The sequence below is a fragment of the Gymnogyps californianus genome, chromosome 19 (genome assembly GCF_018139145.2).
Source record: "Gymnogyps californianus isolate 813 chromosome 19, ASM1813914v2, whole genome shotgun sequence".
Classification (NCBI taxonomy): Eukaryota; Metazoa; Chordata; class Aves; order Accipitriformes; family Cathartidae; genus Gymnogyps; species Gymnogyps californianus.
In genome coordinates, this window is record NC_059489.1 from 9,442,006 (window position 1) to 9,464,512 (window position 22,507).

The 22,507-nt window shown below is 54.9% G+C and overlaps 1 protein-coding gene across 1 annotated transcript in view; it reads right to left on the bottom strand.

Annotated features, from left to right (window-relative positions):
• SEPTIN9 (septin 9) overlaps window positions 1-22,507 on the bottom strand; it is a 144,200-nt gene that overhangs the window by 43,808 nt on the left and 77,885 nt on the right. Inside the window, 1 exon segment of the mRNA XM_050908270.1 lies at window positions 15,838-16,497. Coding sequence (XP_050764227.1) covers window positions 15,838-16,497 — 660 coding nt within the window.

Sequence of the window (22,507 nt, forward strand, 5' to 3'; positions counted from 1 at the left end):
TGGCTAGGGGATGCTCCAGGCTGCAAGTCCGATGAGTGAAGAGGGGAGGTGAAGAGGGGAGGCAGCACCCACTGACCCACAGCAACACGTGCCCCTGGCTCTGATGCACCGGCGCCACGCTCCCCACCAGCTTCCCAAACCCTCGTCTCAACACAGCCAGCACAAAGCGGCCGCCAAGCTGAGCCCCACCACCCCATGAAACCAGAACAGCCCCGCAGCAACCCAAGCGCCGCTCAGAGCTGCCCTCCTCCCCAGGCTGCGATCTGCAGATAAAGGCAGCGGCTTCGCTCTGCGACGCTCGCAGCCTCTTAAAGGTCAGGGGCCCCGTTAGGTTTGAGGTTTTCGGTTCTGCAGGATACAGCTCTCATTTCTGACACCCTCTTGTAGCCGAGAGCAGAGAGTGCTGCCGACTTCAGCATGTCCCTGGGGGCCCAGGTCCCCCCACCTCCCCATAGCACCAGGAGCACTCTTGGGGCACTGACCATCAGTCACACATTTGGTTCTGAAGGAAAAGCATCACTGAGGGCTCCAAGAACAGACCCCAGATCCAGAGTTTGGGATCATTCAAGCAAGGGCTGGGGTGCAAACTTATTTTTTAGATGAAGAGCAATGGGGAAACCAGCTGTGCCTCCAACCTCACCAAGGGAAAGCCTTCTGCCCGAGGAAAGCCACGTCCTGCCAGGACACTGGACAACTCAAGCTCCTCCAACTCCCATTATAAATCAGCTCCATCATGCAAGGGAAGGGAATTTTAGGAAACAACCCTGTGGGAGAGAAGGGCTGGGAGAAGAAGCCACTGCAATGCTCCTGTGGTCTCTTATGGCCCTGGTAACTCATTTTCTGGCAAGACCTCCACCCAAACGATGCATGAAGCACCTCGGCTCCAGCAAGGGGTCCCTGTGAGTAGGAGAGAGGTTACACACCAGGTATTGCTGTGTCTACCAGAAGAGTCAAAAACCCCACAGCTCAGCACCCCTCCTTCACCCTGTGTGCTGGTGAACAGGGACCAGCAGCCATGTCCCACCAGACTCTTCCTAGAGCCCCAGCACACAGACCCCAGAGCTTCTGGAAAGCATCCTTAAAATAACCACTTTAACAGCCCTCCGGGTTGCCAGGACCAGGAAATAGGTAAAGCCTAAGGCACAAGAAACAGGAACGCAAAGTCAAGGCATGAAAGTATCTGTTTCTTCTCTTTTCATCTCACAGGTTTTGTGTTTGAGGACCGAGGAGTACCAACTTCTGACCGCTTGGCCAGGCCAAGCTCTCTTGGTCTTTGCCCTTTCAAGGACAAAGGCTGGGTGCTGGGTTGGGGACCGCGGGCAGGTCCAGCGCAGCCCCACTCCACCCAATGCGGGATGGATGTCCCTGCCCTCCCCATCCCATCCCGCTCCCTCTGTGGGGCAGTGCACACAACGTCTGGGCAAGGCAGGATCCCAGGGTCTCACAGAGACTTGCTAAAACTCACTCCTTGGGCCCCAAATGCCCATTCATTTCAGATTTAAGACAAGCTGAGCGATCAACTTTGGCCTCCCTACAGACCTGTGGTCCGGCGAGATGAGCGCTGCCCTCTGCCCTGCGCGGAGCCTTTCAATGAGCCGTTTCCAAACCTTTCCGTGCCTCTCCCACTGCTGCAGCCCTGGGGCTCTGCATCCCTCTGCGGGAGCCGTGGGAAGGAGGGCACGTCCCGCACGGGGACACGCCGGCCCGCAGTCGCACGGAGGGAAGGGCTGGGAGGAGGACCCCGCGGGTCAGCCAACAAGAAGAAAAATAAATCAACCGCGCAGCGATTTACACAGAGGCATTCGCTTCTTCCTGCAGACCCACATTTTCGCCACAGCTGCTCAGCAGAAGCTGGGGACACTGAATCGCCTGAAGGGCTCCAGAACACTTCTGTGGAAGGATGTTTCCTTTTCTGATGAACTCCCCCCCATCCGCCCTCCCCAACAGTACCCGGAGCCCCATGGACCCGAGGATGCTGCGTAGGTATCTGCTTCACCAGCTCCATCCATGAGGTTTTGCTCCGGACGGAGTGAGCAGGGCAGCAGCAGGCTTCGACCCAGCACCATTTGGGACAGCAAAGCCTTTTCATCCTCCCCCCGTTCTGTGTGACCACCCTCCTGGTCCCTGCACAGTGTTGCAGCTACATGGGGATGGCTCTGAGGCAAATAACTGTATTTCTGCCCCAAAACAGCCACAGTACCTGCCCCTCTGGTCTTGCAGCCCCAACAGAGCCCGTCCAGCCCACCCCTCCACGCCTGCCCCCCATAGCCCTGCCTGCACGAAGCAATGCCAGGACCAGGGCTGGCTCGCACCCCCCCAAGCTTTAACCAGCCCCAGCACATTGTGCAAGAGCAGGGGGCACCACCGATGTATTACGGAGCTGCATGCACAGCTTTCAGCCAGCTGTAACTACTTTGGGGATTTAAATCAGCCTCATCTTCCCCTCCCCCAAGTTTGCCGGCCAAAGCTTTCCTAGGGAAAAACACCCCATGGAAAAACCTGGGAAAATAAACAGGGTGTGCCTAGCCAAATGCCTAGCCCCAAGGGTTGCGCTGCTCGGGGTTTAGTGGGGTTATGTGCCGTGGTGAAAGGTGAGCACCAGCAACCTGCGTTACCGACCTCCCCAGGCACAGAGCTGCTTGCTGAGGACGGTACTTACCCCCTCCTGATCCTCGCTCCTGCAAAGCAACCAGGGCTCCCACCATCCCACGTGAAATGGTACAGGAGAAGAAGGGGTCAAGGAGGAAAGCCAGGGAGGAGGATGTTCGGAGCACAGCATAATGCTCCATTCATGGCAAACCCATGTGAGAGGGCACCCACATGCTCTGCTTCTGCTCCTCGAGCTGGAACAACGCCTCCCAAAATGACTCAGGTCCCAGCACGGGCGTAAAAGGCCTAATTTTTCTTCCATTATGAGCAATTTTATCATTCTCAGTGACTGTTAGGAGGAAGTCAGTGCGAGTGAGCCCAGATCAGCCCAAGGTTCTGCAGAGAAAAGCTCCGAACCATACCCCACTTGCTCTGCCTGCAGCCCCCACCTCATTCCTCCACTGCAACTGTGGGCTCCCAGCCACATGGCGTAGGTATTTTTTAGCCAACTGGTAACATTTTGAATCATAAATCTGAATTACCTAAATCTCCATGCTCCAGCCAACAAACTGGGGTTTGGAGAAGCTTTCCATAACAGGGCAGTAATCCCCAGTGAGCTGAATTACATCTGAAGATGCAACAGCCATCAGAGACCTCCAGCGAGGACCACCCTGCTCCACAGAACCGCTGCCCTCCCCCTCACTGCCTGCCCTTCCCCACGCTGCCTGCACACAAATACTCTCATTTCTCTTCTACCCTTGTGCATCTCTGTCCTGGACGGACAGCCAGCCAGCTGCTATTCCCTGCCTGGCCAGGTAGATGGTGCTCAGCTAGCATGAAGTGGGAAGTCATCTGGGCTGGAAGAATTAAGTTGCCTCTGATTAAGCCAATAACTCAACGTAGTTTCCGCTGACAGATGCAGAAGGTCCCGCTCCAGCCCCAAACAAATGGGACCGACTAAGATCCTGATCATCTGTTTTAAGACTTTCACCTTTCCCTTCGGGCTGGAAGGCGGCAGATAAACTGGTAGCAAACATTTCGTCAAAACCAGTGCTTTCCCAACTCTCATTTTCTGCTAGAAATTCACTCCGCTGACACTTGGCCCCCCACCTTTGACCAGCTCTCCCCACACATTTCCCACAAAAATCAAAACACAGCAAAGCCCAGTGGAGCAGGAAACAATTTGCCCATTTTCCCCCCTACAAAGTCGGGGGTGTGGGGGCCCAGGGGGGCACCGGCAGGGCCCCTCGTCCTGCCGGAAGCTGCCGGGCGCAGGCAGCGGGGGGGGGCATGGGCTTTCCATCACATCACCCCAGGGCCGTTCTCCTCTGCCGCGCCAGATGTAGGATGTCTAATATGTCTCCAGTTCTGTTTTAACACTCACACCATCTTGGGAGCAGGAAGCTTAAGCCATTTCCTGCAAGGCATTGCTCTGCCCTTCAAATATTTTCAGCCTCAGTGCAAGCTGTTTTAAAACCAAGCCTGGCAGCTGGAAGTGCGAAATCATAGGAGGGGCTTGTCGAGGGAAAATTCAGTTTGCGAAACCTATCCAGTCCCCGCTGCCGCAAAGCAGTAAAATAAATATTGCCGCAGGCAATAAAAGAGAAAAATTATTTTTGCATGTCTGAAAATGAGAAGGAAAAGCAGAAACTCAAAACAATGTTCTCTGTGTCCCTCCCAGGGGACGCAGCACTGTTCCCCAGCAGAAAGCTACAGCCATGTCCCCCCTCGTCTCTGCAGTCCACGATTTGAGGCTTTCCCAGCTTTGCTCTTTCAGTGGAACCCAAATGATGGCTTTGGTTTGCTTGCTCTTCAAACAACCGTCCCACAGATCGTCTGTCCCACAAATGGGCTGAAATAACCCCAAAGAGACCCTTCCCGCTCCTCCGAGCGGAGAGGAAGCCAAATGTTCATTCCCTGAAGCTCCGCAGAGCAATTTTGGGCTGTGCCAGGGCAGAGCTGGAAACCCCGCAGACCCAGGTCAGCAGAGCTCAGCCCCATCCCCACGTCACCCTCAGCAAGGAGCAGTCACCGCTCAGCCCCATCCTTTCTCCCCCTGCCCAAGGTCACACATGCAGAGGAAGGGTCCAGCCCTGTGCAGCAACCCGGAGAGCCCCTTTTCCAGAGAGGAGGACCCTGGCCATGCTACCCAGGGGTTCTTGGACAGAGCAGGACTGAGACTGAAGACTTTTGGAGAGAGCCTGTGCCGAGCAGGAGCAGCCAGGAAGAGGAGGGAGGTAATGCTCTCCTTTCTGCTTGCTCTGAAGGTAAGGACAGACACAGCCGACAGCACAAGCCGGGGATCCCCTCTGCTACCACAATGGCTTCACGGAGAAGATGCAGCACGAACCGGGCTGGGAGCCATGGGGCCAGGAGGGCAGCAGATCCAGGCTCTCCTCTCGCTTCTTCCTCCTCTGCTCCTCACCTTCATAACCCATGCTCCTTACTGCTTTCCTCTCTAATCAAACGGGGATTTAAATAAGGAGCTGGTTTTACTGCACTGTCTGAGCTTCAGAGATGTGCCCAGACATCACCAGGGAGGGGACGGCAGGGAGGTGCCAAATGGTGATGGAGAGCCCTGGGGCAGGAAGAGCAGGGTACACTGCTGCTGGTGACACCAGGACTAGCTTCAGCCCCAACACAAGAAAAGAAAACAAATCCCCCAGGGTCCGACGCAAACATGGGCTCTGGGGAGATGCTGGATGACGGTGGCCAAGGGGGGAGGCAGACGGATGGCAGCCCCTTGCCTGCTGCTATCCCTGGCTGCTCCAGCCCACGTGTCAGACGTGAGCACTGGTTATCTCCTCCCAGCTCTTCTCCAGGTGACACACATGGACACGTGGCTGTGCTACAGGGAAACAAAGCCAAGCCCCAGGGCCCATGCAAAGGCCTCTGCTTCACCGAGCTCCCACCCACAGAGCTGCTCCTTTGCAAGACCTTTCTGCCCAGGAACTGAAGCAGAGAGGAAACCCCAGAGCTCCTTCAGGGCCCCACAGGAACCCTTCACCTCCCAACCTCAGGGCGTGCGTTCCTGGGCTGTAAATAAACTTCTATTTACTACACAAAGTAGGGCAAGGAGGACCGTTTCCCGAGAGATGGTGGGAGGAACATCAGCATTATGGCAGGATCTCAGATTTCATTTGACTCCACAGTGCGACTCCTGGAGACCTCGGCAGGAGCCACACAGGGCATGACAACACCTCTCCTGTGGCCACATCCCACCCAAGTCCTGCTTGTCTCATCGTTTCCAGTCCAAACAGGAATCTCTCTAGGGCACAGCTCTGCCCAGCCATCCTATGCCCAGGACCGCCAGGTTTGGAGAGAGCACGGCTGGAGCAAATTCACCTCCCACATCCCACAGAGCAACATGCAACCGAGGTCCATCTTCTGCAGATGAACCATGATGGATCTAATGCCGCCCTCCAGGACCACTCGCATCTCCCTGCTCCCAGCACTGATGTGCTGCGTTATCAAGGTCTCCGCGTTTCCGAGCACTGAACTACCTAAAGCCTGGGCATCATCCTCAGCACTCAACTGTGTCCTCTTGTCTTCTCCAAGGCCACCAAAATGGGTGGACAGGGGATCTCAGGGGCGGCGTGACCCCAGGGAGGGCCTCAGCAGCCTGTGAACTCGGCCTCACGCTTCCACCCCCTTTATCTGCGCGTTGGGCTGCAGGAGGAAGTGAGTTCAGCCAGAGTTTGTCTAAACAATTATGTTTTATCAGAAAAGCTGCTCAGATCTACTCCTTTTTCCCAGGACAAATCTGGAAAACTCCAAGGTAATCTCCATTCTCCTTTGTATCTGCACAAGATGGAAGCAGGGGAGGAGGACATGAGGCAAAGAGCATCCAAACACCCCGCCAGTGCCTGCTCCACCTCCCTCAGTGTCAGCCGTCTCCATCGCTCATAAATCAGGAGGCAGCATCCATCCCCACATCTGCTCCCCACACACCCGAAGTTTGCCTTCCAAATCCTTTTTTCCCCTCCAAATGACAGATTTTTCAAATTTAGGAGAAAGCAGACTGAAGAGCAGAGTAGACTGGAGAAGGTTTTGATACAGAAACCATTTGATACCCTCCCTCTACGCCTGGACAGCTGAGGGCCTCTCTCTTTGAAGAGCCACTCCAGTAAGCTGGGCAGAGCAGCTTCTCCCATCCTGCACGACCCCACTGTGCCTCTGCGACCAGGACCAGCAATTTCCTTATCACCAGCTGAACCTCAAAGAAGAAAGGACTCAATGGAAGGACCGAACCCAAGGCATCTTGCCACGTTCACCAGCTCTGTGTTACAAAAGGAGAAACTGGAGTGAGTCGAAGGATTCACCCAGCACAACGAGCAAGCAAACAGCAAAGGCAGGATCCTGACCAGGCTCTCCTGCCATCCAACTTTTTGCCATCTTCTCAGTGTTTTTCTGGCTCTCGGTCCCTGAACTTATTTCCACTACAGATGGGAGTGAGTTGCCAGTGAACGCCCCAAGTATGTCATGCATGCGATGGAGGACAGCAACCTCTACGCCATAACAGCATGAGCCTGTGCGTTCGAGCCTATGCCTCAGCTTCAGAGACTGTAACCAGGGACTCATCCTGTATTTCCATGTACCAGAGCTGCAGAGAAGGGTTCAGAGGACACCACCACTTCGGTGCATCAGTAGAAAGCAGCACAACCTCCCAGATCAGAGCAAATAACAAGCAGAGTAAACAAAAATTCCCATCCAGAGTCATAACATGCAAGGGAAGCAAACAGGCAGGGGCTCCAGCCCAAGCTGGGTAGGGCAATACCTGTGATGTCCCTCCAGATCTACCGGTCACATATGAAATATGCCCCAGGAGCATTCACGCTGGAGTTGAACGCAATGCCCTACAATTTAAGACTTGTGAGCTGCCGTACAGTTGTAACTGAGAAAGCTCCTTTCAAGAACTTATGTATCATTAACTTTTATCACTGCCCTCTCCTCCTAGGCACCATACCCTTTTGGATTCCCATCTAATCTTCCTTCCCTGAGATGTCCCCAAACTGAGCTTTTCTTTGAGAAAGAGGAAGGAATGTCTGTCCCACTCCATGCACAGCAAGAGAGGAGGAGAGGGGAGAAGACAGAGCCATCATAAAAAGTTAAAGTACTATCGATAAACATCAAAGACGGTCTGACCCATGCACTTAAGTAAATGATTGTCCACAGTGACCCGTTTGCAGAACAACCTGACACAAGGGGACGAGGTTTGCTGGGGGGCTGTCAAGCACTATTGATAACGAGGGATTAGTGGCTTGCACAGTTCTGTCCTGCTGCAACATCCCTTTTCACCTCCATCTCTTTGACTCTGGAAATAATATAGGAGGGTAAAATTTGTCTCGCCCAAATGGAGACATCTCCAGCTGAACTGATTGCATAGGCTCTCTTTACATTCAGCAGAGAAAAATAAACCCTTTGAGGACACAACTCACACCAGCCTAAGGGAGACATCCAGATGATTAGCTCAAGCGCAGACATCTCAGGCGAGACAGGGTGAACGCCATGCAGTATGTATGGATGAAGCCATGTGCAAGGGATCCATTGGGAGCGTTCCCTGCAAAGGTCTTGCTCATAGATGGACAAAGGTTGAATTCACAAAGAGACAAAAGGAGGTAGGTGCTCAGCTCCCACTAAATATTTTTGGACCCCTTAGAAACACTAGCCAGGGACCATGCTAGAGCTGCACCACGGAAAGCCTCTGCAGACCCAGAATTCAGAGAACACCCAGGGGCTGGTAAGACCACCCAACTCAGATGTAACCTGGACATCGTCTCTTGGGTTGAAAAGCTAAACATAAATCCACAGTTATGCTCATATTTGCTGGAGCATCAACAATCTTTGATCTTCAAGGTGTTGAACGATGCTTCGTTTCAGTCATTCTTCATCCCTGTTGTACAAATTGCCTTTGCTATGCAAAAACCAACCCACTGCTTCCACACAGAAGAAACTGCAGACAATACAAGTCAAGGAGGAGCCAAGCAACCGAAAATCCCAATGCTGTCACTCCTGAGCTGGCACAGCAACCTTAGATGGCTCGTCAAAATTATTTGCTTTTCATAAATGCATAAACATCTGCAAAATTTGTTGTTGGCAAAATGTTTTGGACCAGACCCTTCGGTCCAGCTTCGTCTCTCAATACGTCCGGTACTATCTTCATGCCAAGATAAAATGAAACAATCCGAGAGAGTGAAATATTTATGTGTGTGACCCTACAGAAATCCAGGGCACTTCTATGCAGAGACCCATTCAGAAGACCAACGAAATAAATGGCCCAAATTCAACTAACCTGAAGGAAAGCAGCCCTCTCCCCTAGTCCCTCCTTTAAATCTTGTAACAGATGTAAGAAAAATTGGGCCCAAAGAAGTCTGAGCACAGGCTGCAATCCAAGACCAGCTGCTTCTTCCATTTATAGCCACATTCACTTCAGCTTCATCACAGCATCTTGGACAATACAAAAGTGTCTGTGTGCCTGTTTGTTTGCTGGAGGAGTAAAGAACACAACTGGCTCGCTGTCAAGTTATCTTTTTTACTCACAACAACGTTTGATCTTCTCAAAACAAAGTTATCTCTCTATAATCTCAATTCAGTTCCTCAAGTCCTCTTATACAGTTTATAGAGTTGGCACCGTACACAGCCTATGGTGTCCCTTCAACTACTGGCCAACAGAAACATCTCAGGCAGGGACAGAGGTCTAGAAATAGTTTAGAAGAAAATGATTTCTTAACTACAGAAGGTTCATCACCATTGCCATCACTTCCCTCCCGCAGCAGACAAGTCACAAAATGAGTGGCCAAGCCTTACTGCAGGAGATCAAAGCAAACTCTTTGTTTTATCTTGGTCAAGATAACGGATTTTATTTGCCTTATCAGCCTGTAGGATGATTAACCTAAATGTGAGAAAGCTTGAAGATGCCAAAGGAGTTGATGGGCGGGGAGCATGTTCCCCAGCACGACTGCCATGGGCTCCAGACATGCAGATACCACAAGATAAACAGAGAAACTCTTAGGTCTGGTTCGTACACGCCACCCTCAGCCAGAGCTGCATCTCGCATCGCCTTCCAGCGTCACTTATACATACGCAAATCCAGCAGCAGGCAGGAACGCTCACCCGCGTTTCTCAGCACAGCAAAGACACCTCTCTACCCAGGGGCTGCCTGGCAGGCAGCGGCTGCCCCGGTTTGCACGCATGGAGGTGCGGAGCCAGGAGGGTCCTGCAGCTGCACAGGGCTCACATCCCAACACAACGAGCACAGACCCCTCGAGCCTGCAGAGAGCCGACACTCCAGGTGCTGTGTGGTTGGTCACCTTCTGCCTGCAACAGGAGGCTTTGACCTCTGCAGAGACACGTTCAGCCTGAGATGCTTCCTGCAAGGTTCAGGAAGCAATGACATTGATGCACAACCTAGCCCACAGACCCAACCTAGCAATGGAAGAGACCTGCCAGGTCATTAAGCCCAGCGCCCGGAGGACTCTGCAGCTCAGCATCCACAGGTTCGCCCTCTCCTGGTCTCAAACGACACGAGGCAGGGAAGGGAAGTGGGAACATAACGTTTCCTATGGGAAACTATTCCTTTGTATAATGAATCTCCACTGGGGAGATCACTGCTTTTCCTATGGGCCCTCAGGGACTTCCAGCAGGGCAAACGAATTCTCCATGTGACTGCATCTGGGTCTGGCTGCCTGCGCTGGAGACTGGGAGCAGGCAGGCTCGCTGCCCGGGGCGTATCCTGCGTGGCTGGAGCACCCACACGGGACTGTGATGGCATCCATATAAACTGTGTCCACGCAAAAGCAAAGAAGGGGACACATGAATGCCAACGTGACCGGAGCTGAACACAATGTAATGAGTTTGGGAACAGCGTTCCTGGGGAGCAAAGATGTGCAGCACAAGTACCATCACATCTACATCACCTGGCCTCCTTCCTGACATCCTCAGTGCCCAAAATACACCCCAAAAAGAACTGAGGAGCGCTGGCCGCTCCCTGCACAGCCAGGGACAGAGCGCACGGTGGGAGGGGGGAGGCAGACAGCGCCCGGCCCCCCTGCTGCCCTCCCCGTGCAGGCAGGAGGCTGTGCACGTGGCGTCCCGGATCAGGCAGCGTCTCCGCAATGGGACACGATCGTCTCCCCCACACATGCTCCCGCTCCTTCATTCCAAGTCACTGGCGCTGCAGGTCTCCATTTTTCCAGATTATCTCATTTTTGGCACCTGAGTTCACAAACTGGGACTCCGCGTTTCCCACTCAGCCCCTCCATTTGGTATGTTGGGCTGCAGGCACTTTCCCGTTAAAAACAATAACAACAACAAAAAAAAAGACTACCCGTGATCTAGCCCAAATGTGTCAGCTGGTTTTAAGGAAATGTTTCCCTACAGCTTTAATCTCTTTGTACAGTTAAATTGCAGTGCAGCTCGGGGAGCTGGAAATGATTACTCACTGCGTCTCCACTCAGCCCTGGCCTCTTCATTGTGGGGAGCGTCGCTGTGTTAATAGTCATCCAAATCCCTCTAACCCCCAGCTCCAGCAAGGCAGCCCAGCCCGCGCTCGGCGTCACCCTTGCAGGACAGCACAGAAGAAAAGTCGACCCAAGGCCCGGGTGGCTTCACTTCTCCGTCCCTGGGTGTGCATGGCAGGATGGATGCTCGAGGCTGCCTGGGGGGGCACTGGGCTGCAGCCCCCACCACGGCTTCCCCAGCACACAGCAACGGGTCCCTGGTTTTTTGGATACAGCCTTTGCAAGGAGCTCAGTTTATCTGAAAGTTTTCTTTTTTTTTTTTTTTTTTAAGTATTTTTTTGGTTTTTTAATTTTAGCTCAACTCTAAGGGAGCCTCTAAAACAGCAAGTTCTAAAGAAAAGGCTTTCCATAGGGGTCCAAGGCTGGAAAAAAAAAAGAGTGAAAAAGTTGAATTACTTCACTCTCCTGATGTCATCCTGCTTGTTCTGCAGCAAAATAGGAGGGGGGACCCTACTGCTTTTTAAGAGGCGCCTGGCACCCTGCGTAGGGAGCATCAGGCAGCGATGGGACAAAGACTCCAAAAAAGCTGAAAGCTCAGAGATGGTTCAGACCGTTTTGCACATCACCACGGTGGCACACAGTTATTGCAAAGGAAGGTCAAGTCCCTGTTTTAGGTGAACATTCCTGTTCTTCGTTGTGTCTGCCTTGATTATCTAAACAAGCTCCAGAGTATCCTTGCAAGAAAGGACCATGGGGGAGGAAAACTGTGGCCCTAGCAGTTGCCAAGAGCAGGAAAATGAGGCGAGGGCAGGAGCAGGCAGCAGAGCCGTGGTGGAGAGCCTGCCTTGCTGGCAGCGTGCTGTCCCCAGGGCCCTGGGCAACGTGACCACAGCAGCTTGTGCAGAGACAAAAAGGATCATCAGATCAAACTGGCTTTCACTTCTCATCTGGGATTGCTTCTAATCCATCACCTGAGATCCCAGAACTGAGCTTTCACCCCAAATACACCACAGGCTTAGATCTGGGGGGAGCAGAGATGGAGTGTTAAACCAAAGTGGAAAATATTAACTTTTCTGGGCCAACAATGTCTTCCCCTGACCCCGACCACCACCGCATTGCAAGGCACGAAGAACAACAGAAGAACAAGACATTCAGCCACACATGCACAACACCAGCATCAGCGACGGGAGGCACCAGTGGAAGGGGATGCTGAGGCAGGAGGACACAGCATGATTAGCCACGATGGACTCGATGCGGCTCTTCCCAAGGATTCGTCTGTCCCGCATCCAGCTCAGGAGGAGCCCTCAAGATCCCTCCTTTGCAAAGGGCTGGCAGATGTCTCTGGATGAAGTATTGCTGCTCCCACAATTTCCCTTTCTTCTCCTGGGCAGCTTCACTCAGCCACAGTGGAAAGGAGACCGGTGGGGCTGTCCCCCTGCCCAGGGCCATGGGGGACATCCCAGGCAAAGCCGCTGCTCCCGAACAAGCCAGGGAGGAAGAAGAGGGTCAGAAGCAGGAGGTGACGGGGGCTGAGCAAGCCAGCACCTCGCTGCCTGCAACACCAGCAAGTGTCACCGAAGCAGGACCCAGCTGCCAGGCAAAGGCACCGGGACGGCAGCCTGGGCAGCCGGGGACACAGCCACCCGCCTCAGCCCCTCCCGCCACGCCAGCTCCACGGCACGGCGCTACGGGGAGGAACCAGCTCCGGCCACGCTGGTGCGGGCACCGCGCACCCTGCTCAGACCTACCCCACCGGCACGAGGGAGGAACGGCCTCGGCCGCCAGCTTCAGCCTGGGCCAGCGCCCCAGGGCCGGGAGTGAGCCGCTGCCCACGGCAGGAGCTCGGGAGAGGTTATCACCACCCACGGGCGGTCATATTTGGATATTAAAGATTTGGTAAGTCCTACGCAGTGAAGACAGACTCCCGCAGTGTCCGAGGCTGCAGGTTCAAAAACAGCACTTCCCCTCACCTTTTTTTAATGTTTATTTTTAATTGCTTGTGCCTCTTTCTGCCGTTCGCATATTCTCCCCTTGCCTACACCCACTGCACAACCCTGCTCAGATTTCTCTGGATGACTCCGGCTATAGCAATCCACATCGCCCTGTCATCCCATCACATTTCCTTGTCCCAGCTGGGGAGCACCAGCTACCTTGGGGACACAAAGTCCAGCTTTGTCCAGTATGCTGGTGCAGTGGTACATTGCACCCATGATGCGCACCCACGTCCCATCTCCCTATCAAAAATAGCCCAACTCAACGTTAAACCTGCGGAAGCACAGCCAATGCTCCCCAGGGAGCGCAGGAGAGCGTGAGGACTCGGAGAGGGAGAACAGGGATGGGGAGGAATACTTCTTGTTCTTCTGCCCCATGAAGACACCTCTTGCCCTCCTCCCACCTTGAGAACCACGGCTCCGGAGCAGGCTCAGACCACGCCACCAGCCGCGCCGCCCTAACGAAGTTCAGCGCTATAATTACTCCTTTCCTTTGTGGTTTGCTCTGAACTGCTGAGCTCTCGGTGATTGCCCTTCTCCGACCGGCCTCTTCCTGCACAACACGCTCTCCTGCATACCTTCAGCAGTGGGACGAGGGGTTAAGGACAAGGCAGCTGAGCCCCGGCAGCTGGGGGAAGGCAAGTCCCAGCACAGGGCTGAGGGCAGCTGGAGGCAGCTGCCTGCATCCCCAGCTCAGCTGTTTGCGCTGGAGAGCCACCGAGCAACAGGATCGAGGGGCATCCAGTGCCACGGGAGCATCTCTCGTGTGCCCCAAACCCTGGGAGCAGCAAGAGGGAGCAGGACTTCACGCCACGTGTTGCCTCTGCTGCAGGCATCAGGGAGCCGATGTTTTCACTTGGGGGGTTGCGGTGGGGCCAGAGCTGCAGTGGAGCTGGCGAGCGTTGGCAATGTGCCTGCACCCATCCGCAGGGCTCCCTGAGGGTCCCTGCACAGCCTCCCCAAAAGTTCTCCCTGTGCTTACACCAGCAACAAGGAGAGACGCCATCCACCCGCCCAGCATCACCCCAGGGTGGGTGTTGTGGACCAAGGGGAGGAGCACCCTGAAACGGGTCCTGCGCAAGAGCAGCCCAGGGCAACCTCAAGTCATGGCGATGGAGGAGGTTGAAGACGACCAGGAAGGGGGCACAGGCTCTGACAGTGACTCTGGGCTGTACGTCCGTGCTGACACAGAGGGAGAAGGAGCCAGAGCCCTCCCTACCCCTCCAACTTTGTCTTCTGGCTCTTCTTGGAGGCATTTAGACTGAAAGCCCCTTTTGTACCAGGACCAAGGGCTGGCTTGTTCCGCGAGGCAGGCCCCAGACAGCTGGGCTCTTGGGTAAAACTCATCCCCAGCAGCTGTCCTGGGCTTCTGGAGTCCTTTTTGATCCAAAGAGCCCTCCCTCTCCCCAAGCAGCTGGGGGATTCAGCAGCTTAGACGGTCTTCCGCTCTTAAAGTGTCCAACCATCTGCAGTTCAGAGTTTGGGAAGGCCAGAGCAACCCAAACGCAGCAGGATGAGGCTGAGCACCCACTCATGAGAGAAGATGGGCCTCCTGGGCACCACACGCATGGCAGCTGGGGATGGTTGTAAGGGAGGCCCAGGCTAAACCCCATCATTGGGCTGGGTCTTAAAGCTCAGCCCTGCCCAGCTGGAGATGGACCAACCTGCTACCTGCTGGAGGCGTTTGTCCAGTCTTTAAAACCCAGCTCAGAAAAGCCACACCTAAGCCATACACACGCACAGTGAGAGAAACCCACTCAAGTCTTACGGGTTCAATATCAGCTCCACCACCGATTCCTGATTTGATTTTAGACCAGGCACACACACCAAAACCTGGCCTCTCCGCAGACTCCATTACTGCCCTGTGACTGCAGGGCTGCGCCCAGGGAGGGGAGATGGAGCAGGAGCAGGGGACCATCCCATGGTGGGACGAGACAAGGGCACGTGGTCCAGCTCTGGGGCCAGGCACGGACCTCCCACGTCCTGGCTCGGCCACCGCACGCCATCCCACACCCCCCAGGGAGAGGCACAGGGTGGGGTGGGGAGGTGGTGCCCTCCAACTGACCGCTGCATCCCTCGCAGGAGAGAGCTCGTGGGTGATGGGGAGCGGAAAAATAATTAACAGGCCAGAAGAGGGGGAAAAAAAAAAAAAAAAAATCTCCAAAACATTAGGGAGAATAAATGACGGCTGGCGGGGGAGGGAAGCTGGCTTTAATACGGGATTAATCAAAAACAAGACAGAGCTAATATAAGCCAGGGCTCCAGTTTAATAGTGGCTCTGGTCCATGATGTTATTAGACTTTGGCTCCAAGGCCAAAACAACCCTGACTCCTGCTAATGAAGAGGCGGTTTCTGCCCCACAACCATAAGCAACAACACTAAACAACAAGGCATCACAACAACGCTTCCACAACCACCGCCTCTCCAGCACCTCAGAGGCTTTTCTAGATGCTGCGTGGGCGGGTGGGTCCGCACACAGGGCCCGAGCTGGCAGAATTGTCTTTTTCTGCAAGCACCCAGGCTTTTGGCATTTTCTTTTTTATTTCCTTACAGGCTTGATAGCATTTTTTATTCAAACTGACAGCTCTTTCAGCTAGGATAAACCCAAGGATAACATCCATATATGTAGACACATCTGAGCACAGATCCAAGACCAGCCTTGAAAGGCATCACCACCGGAGCTGAAAGAGCAGCACACAACGCTCGGCGTCCCCGCACGGGCTCTGAGCCCGCAGCAAGGGACGAAGGCAGGCATCAGCCAGCATCTTACCCAAGCAGCTGCCTGGAGCTCTACTCACCTTCTTCTCTCTTTGGTGGGCTCTCCATCAGCGCTGGCTGCGGCTTCGGCTCTGCCTGGGGAGGCTGGGTGGCCAGGGGAGGCTCCGAGCTCTCCACTTGCCGCACCGGTGGGGCTGGGACCTCGGCAGCCTTCGCCACCTGAATTTCCACGCGCTTGGTGGCCGTGTCAGGCACAGGAGCGTTGGCCATCTCGGCTCTTCGCTGGGGCATCTCAGGGATCTTTGATGCCGGTGCCTCCACCCTCCGGAGACCCAGCTCCTGGGGCTTGCCGAGGGTGATCTCAGTCCTCCTTGGGGTGGGCTCGGGGGGTTTGTGCCCCAGCACATCTGCTCTTTTGAGGCCAAACCTTGACAACCCTGAGGTGGAGTTCTCCACCTGCTTGGATGAGATGTCAATGGAGATTTCTGTTCTTCTGGACACCGGCTCGGGCAGTTTGGGTCCAGAGAGCTCCACTCTCCTCAGAGAGGGCTTGGGTGATCTTTGGCCCGTGGGGTCCGCATGTCGGGCAGATGGCTCCGAATTCCTGGCGCCGAGTTCCTGAAACTTCTGCGTCGAGCTGGACACGGTGGACCTGAGGAGGGGGTTCGGGGTCCGTCTTTGCGGGGTGGAGGAATTTGAAGACTGATCTACCTCCTCGACCTCAAAAGATCTTTTCAGAGCTGAAAAACATGAAAAGGAGTTCAGAATTTAGTTACCATCCAGCTGAGCATCTCAAGAGACACTTACAGGAGCTGCCTGAGGCTCATAACCCCATTTCTGCTCCTTCACCTGAGGGTTCATAATCCCATTTAAAGCAGGTGGGGACTGAGGGCCAGGCTCTGCCTCTTCAGACAAGTTACAAACTCAGTAACAAAACGGAACCAGAGCCAGGAAATTCAACCCCAGAGCAGAAACCATCCCCATCCCCGTGCTGCCCTCCTTCCCACCCACACCCCACGCTGCTCAGAGGGGAGCCGAGGGTCCCATTGCAGCACGGCAGAGCGGAGCACGGCACAGGACTCGGGGGCAGCCAGCGATCCAGCTCCCAATGCCTCCCTTTCCCTCTTGCATCCGAAGGATATGCAGATAAACACAGGCTTCCTGGTGAGCACTGCCAGCCAAATCCAAGTTGGGAACGGGAAAACAATCCCACAGAGCACCAAATCCATATAAATGCAGCAAGAAAACCAAAGGCGGCAGCCACAGAAGCTCATATCCTTAAAAACAAACCTAGAGATCACCCGAGCCAAAGACTGAAGTGCTTTAAAAACATTGACATGAGACCTCGATACAAGGAAGGGGCCAACTGGGAGGCCTTAGGGACATCCTAAAATCTAAACATTGTCATCCTCATTTTACCAACGGGGAAGTTAGGAGGCAAAGAGACAGATGGAACATCAGATTGGATGTTCTGATTTATGCTCGAAGAGGCAGCAGTCCTGCCTTCACCCAGCCCCAGCACCACACAGGATCTGCCCCCGTGCTCTCAGCTGCAGTAGAGCAGATGCCCAGGTCACCCCTCACAGCGGAGCGATGCTCAGACAAGTGCCCGTCGTTCAGCTCTGCCCATCACACGGGTCCCCCTCAGCATGCAGAGCTCCCTGGCTGGGCAGGCTACATAAGAATGAAACCCCCAGACTCCTCGAGCCAGGAGTGTGTCTAAAGAAACCTGATGGATGCTGGTGTCAGACCCTCAGCCTGGGGCACAAAGCATCGCCGAAGGAAGCCTCCATCCGTGGAGTGATGCTCCAATCCCAGCCATGCAGTGGAGGGCCAGTAGCTGCCTGACCATGTCCTGGCTCATGCCTGGACATCCACGTGTCCCCCACGCAGCCCTTCCCAGCCCACCCCAGCCAGTCTTCATTAAAGTAGTAGATGCCCTTAAGCCCATCAGACCCCCTGCCCTGCACAGGAGCCAGCCAGGTGAAAACAAAAGGCTGAACTTCACAGGAAGGGGGGAAAACACAGAGAACCGCTGCTGGATCCCATCCAAATGCCACGGGCTGCCCATACCCCCCATGCCCTGCAGCACCCAGGCAGGCACGGGGTCGGGGCAGGATGAGGCACAGCCCGGGGTCCCAAAGAAACCTTCATGAGGTGAGGCTGAGCCAGCGTGGTGATTGCCTCAGCATGACAGCCATGCTGCAAACAACCGGCACAAGCATCAGTAACGAGCCCACCCATCCTTTACATCAACAGGGTAATATCAGCGAGATTTAGCCTTTAAAAACCTGGACTTGAGATCACATAGGACACCAGGAGCCGGGGGAGAGCCTGGACCACAGCCTTCCCTCATCCACCCGAGGTGTACCTGGAGAAGAGCCACCACGCGGGAAGCACCTCCTTTGCTCCACGGGGCTGCTCTGACCCCCTGGGGCATGGCCAGGGGGCCTGGGGACCCTCCATCCCTCGGACACATCCGTTCGCCGGAGAGGAGCCATCTGGCGCGGCTGGGTCCAGCCGGCGGGACGGGGGGGCTGTCCACGTGGCAGCCGCCCCGGCTCTGCTCCGCCAGCAGACTGCAGACGCAGCTGACACCCGCCGCCCCCCTGCTCCAGGCAGGGCAGGCAGCAGATGCGGCTGCCTCCATCCTGGGCAGCAAGGGCTTGCGACAGCGACGGCCCTGTCCCCTGGCAGCAGCTCGGAGGGGTCCCAAAGGAGATGGTGAGGAAAGCGAGACCCTCAGAGCTGGGGCTCACGTGTTGGAGAAGCCACGCAACAGGGAGGCACGCAGGGGTTAAAGTGTTAGGATACAGGCTTTGGGCTGCTTTCCCTTTTTTGGGGGGAATACCCAAAAACTGCTAAACATGAACGCCAGGCTGCAAAACCAGCCAGCATGGGCACTGCAGAGGCTGGGACCAGGAGCCTCCCCAGGATGCTCTGTATTAGTGACCCAGCAGAAGCCCCTCCTGGGAGCCCCTTCGCGCCCGGGGACAGACAGACGTGGGCACGGACAGACACCCGCGTCCCCCAGTTGTGGTTCAGACCCCGGCACAGGAACTGCCGGGAAGCGATGGGTGCCTGGGACAGGCTCCCAGGGAGGGGGTCCCGGCTGGTGTGGGCAGGGAGGGATGCACAGGGTGATTCACCCTCAATATTAACCTGATGGGAACAGCAGCACGGCTGCTTTATGGCTATGAAGAGAGGAAAGCACTGAAGCACAACACATAACATCCACCTTGTAAAACCCAGGAAGGGCCCCAGGAAGGGCACTTAGTGACAAAATGGTCTGTCCTGCATCTCAAAAATATTCAGACATTGGTAGAAGGAGGGAGGAAGGCAGAAAAGAAAAATTAAAGATGTTTTTCCTCCATTTTATCTGCACTGTTTTCTGAATCCCACGGAGCCCTCCCAGCCATGTCACTACTCGCTTGCAGAGGTGAGATGCCCTCTGCGGCAATCTCTGCCCTGCGGTCTGTGCTTGGCACATCTCGTGCACTGCAGGTCTGCGTCTAAGTCTCAGTTCTCAACACCCTCAGAACAATTAATCCAAAAAAAGTCCCACACTTGAGAGCTGTTCCAACGTGTCCATAACTCTCAGGTCTCCAAAACTGAGCTGGAGCTCAGACTCTCCAGCACATACTTTTCTGTTGTTTTCCTTCTCCATCGCACCCTTAATCCAGAAACTAACATTTTAGCTATTTTTTCCCCAGAATCCCAAGTTTAAAACAATGCACTAGTCAAGCTCAGTTCGAATTTTGCAGGAAAACAAAGGGAGCAGAAGGGACGACCCGATGGGGAGCCTTTCCCCAGCCTCTAGCAAAGCTGGGCGGGCAAGAGCAGCGGAGAACATGGCCCGGCCAGGCGCTGCCGGCTCCCTGATGGATGGGACCTCAGTTTTGTCCACATCAAGCTTTTAAAACCTGCACGTCACTCCTCCAGCCAGCCAGCTCAGTCTCCATTTATTCCCTTCAACAAAGCAGCCTAATAACCTCATGACAGATGTGTCTGGAGGAACAGTTTGAAAGTAAATGCTCTCAAGGAACCCGATAGCAAAGGAAACGCTGGCGAGCATCTTTCCTTAATGAACATTCCCCTGGAAATTTCTCAATACCGAGTGGTTTGGGGATTTCTTTTTGACCCGATAACAAGCTCTGGATACAAATAGCCCCGCTGACCTCCGGGTTCATTGCATGAACCTCCTCCATCATCTCAGTGCCTTTGCGTCCCCCTGCCACTTGCTACTGCCAAAGAAATGGTGGCATCAGTGACTGGGCGGTGGGTCACTCGATGGCAATGCTGGAGCTACTGCACATGGCCCTTTCTTTTGACTTCAAACCTCTCAAAGTGCCCCAAGCCCAGGGTAAACCTGTCTAATGCCACCAGCACGGTCCTTCTGGAGCACAGCCATCCCCTGTCCTTATTGAAGGGCTGGACTGAATACAACACCCAAAAATGGCTTTTCTCCAGGTCTTTCTGGGCCTTGCTGCAGAGAGGAGAAAAAGGTCAAAGCCCAGACACAAAGGGGTTCAAAAAGCCTAAGGAAGAGCTGCAAAACCATGATTACAGCCACAGGAGACTCAAGCCATCCAAATAACACCTCCCGTGCCGGCACTGTGGTCCCGATGGGCAGTAAGGGGGTACCGAGGGGCTGGGCAAGGAACCGTCACCCCAAGGGAGGGTTAGATACAGCTCAGCACAGTTTCTGACAGCAAAATCATGAGGACCCGCAGGTCCCAGCGGCATTTCCTTCCCAACGGTGTCACTGATTTGCCTGGGTGTGCACCCGAGAGCTTTCCCACCCATGGCTCTCTGTGTGATGGATGTCCATCTCGTGCCTCTGGTTGCACAGGGATTTTGGTACCCAGGTTGTCCTGCTGGCACATTTAGCCACTGCCACGAGTCCAACATGGTCTGGAGAAGGTCAAACATCCCAGGCATGAGAAAGGAGAGGGACTGTGACCAACAGGGTTTGTGTTTCCACCTCTGAGACAGACCCACTACCATGAACATGATCCTCAGGGATGCCACCTTCAGCAATGGTGGCCCTCGGTGGGACTGAGCACGGCTGCAGCTCCTCTGTTCGGCATTGCCCCTCTCCTGCTCCTTGCACAGAGAAGAGAGAAGGACCTCAGGAAGCAAAACAACTCTCAAAAAAAAGAGAAGATTAAAAATAGCCTGTCCTGCCCAGAGCCAAGAAAGGAAAGTAAACAGCCTCTGCTCCAGATGACCCTCCTCCCGGCTTCCTGCAGGGAAGCTGGCGTATTCATTACAACAACAGGAGCCGAAGGCAGGGCAGCGCTGCAGGGCCCTGTACCCCGCTCCCACCCGCACTGTGCCGGGGTCCCACACCGGCAGTCATGGCTAAGGCTCCGGGTCCCTGTGGGGCTCCAGGTCCACACATCCCTGACACCCTGGGCCAAGGTGTCCCTACCCCGAGCAGGGTCCGGATGGCCACGCTGCAGGGTTATCCCCACTATGATATTTTCCAGGGGATTTTTGGCACTGGGAGGGCTTCCCCAGCCCCACCAGCAGCATCCAATCTGCTGGCCGGTGTCGGAGGCAGCTGGCAGGGAAAGAGGTGGAGGTGCCGAGCATCGCCCTTCCTTCTCTTCCTCTGGAGGTGCGTGCGCCATGGGGTGTGAGCACAAAACGGCGTTACCATTGACACGTGTTTCCTTTTAACTGATTCCAAACAAATTCAGGCAGCCCTGGCTCAAGCCACCATTGCTGAAGGCAGCGGCTCCCCTCCCACAGTAGGGAAAGCCCAAAATCCCCTAAAATGAGATTTCCAAGCACTTCCTCTCAGATGCAACCTCTGCCCCTACCAGCCTCTGCCCACAACCAGCGTGCCTGGGCTGGAAACCGCTGGCTGCAGTGTCCCTTTGGGGACCAGACCTTTGCAAACCGCTCGAGGTAGCGGCGTTTTGCTCAGCATCACACAGCCGTGGCCCCGCTCTGCAGGGCCAGCTTTAAAAAATACCAATATTAATCCTGGCAGATGAGGGAGGCACGAGCTTTCCGAGATGGCACCGGCTGCAGGCAGCTCTGCTGGCTGTGCACAATGGCAGCAGCTCCTGCAAATCCACAGTCTTGACCCAAACGTGGTCCCTGCCAGCCTGTTGATTCAGGGCAAGAAATGCATGCCTTCATCCCCAGCTCGAACGCTCCCCAAGCAAGCACAGGGCCTGAGAAGCAGCAAAATATTTATGTGCCTTTCTCTTTTGTGCTGCGGCACTGGGGATGTCGGCACAGTGTGGCCACTGTGTCCTCCCAGTCACCTCACGGCCAGGCACCAGCAGGTCACACGCCACCAGTTAAAGCTGCTCTTTAGGGATCTTGCACATTGGGAAGAGAGGGCAGAGGTCTGGTTCAAATCCCAGTAGCTCATACAACAGCCAAGATTTTTCCAGAGAAGTCACAAGCAAGTGGCACGGCCAGGGCCTCCTATCTACACGCTCCTCTCCCAGAAGGCAAGTCTCTCCTTGGCGGTCCCAGCCAAGCCAAGGGTGCCCAGATGCCGTGAAGGGCTCTGGCTCCTGCCCAAGGGCTCCGCATCTCCCAGTGGGAAGCTCTGGGGTTACACAGCACGCCGTCCACAGCGGCTCATCCCGCTCCGCAGCCCGGCTCTGGGCACCCCATGGGACCCAGGGAGGGTCAACGAGGGAACATATTCTCCTTCTTTCTTCCCTTTTTAAACAGAATACCCAAGTAACAGTCGAGGCGATGCTTTATACAAGGAAACCTCTA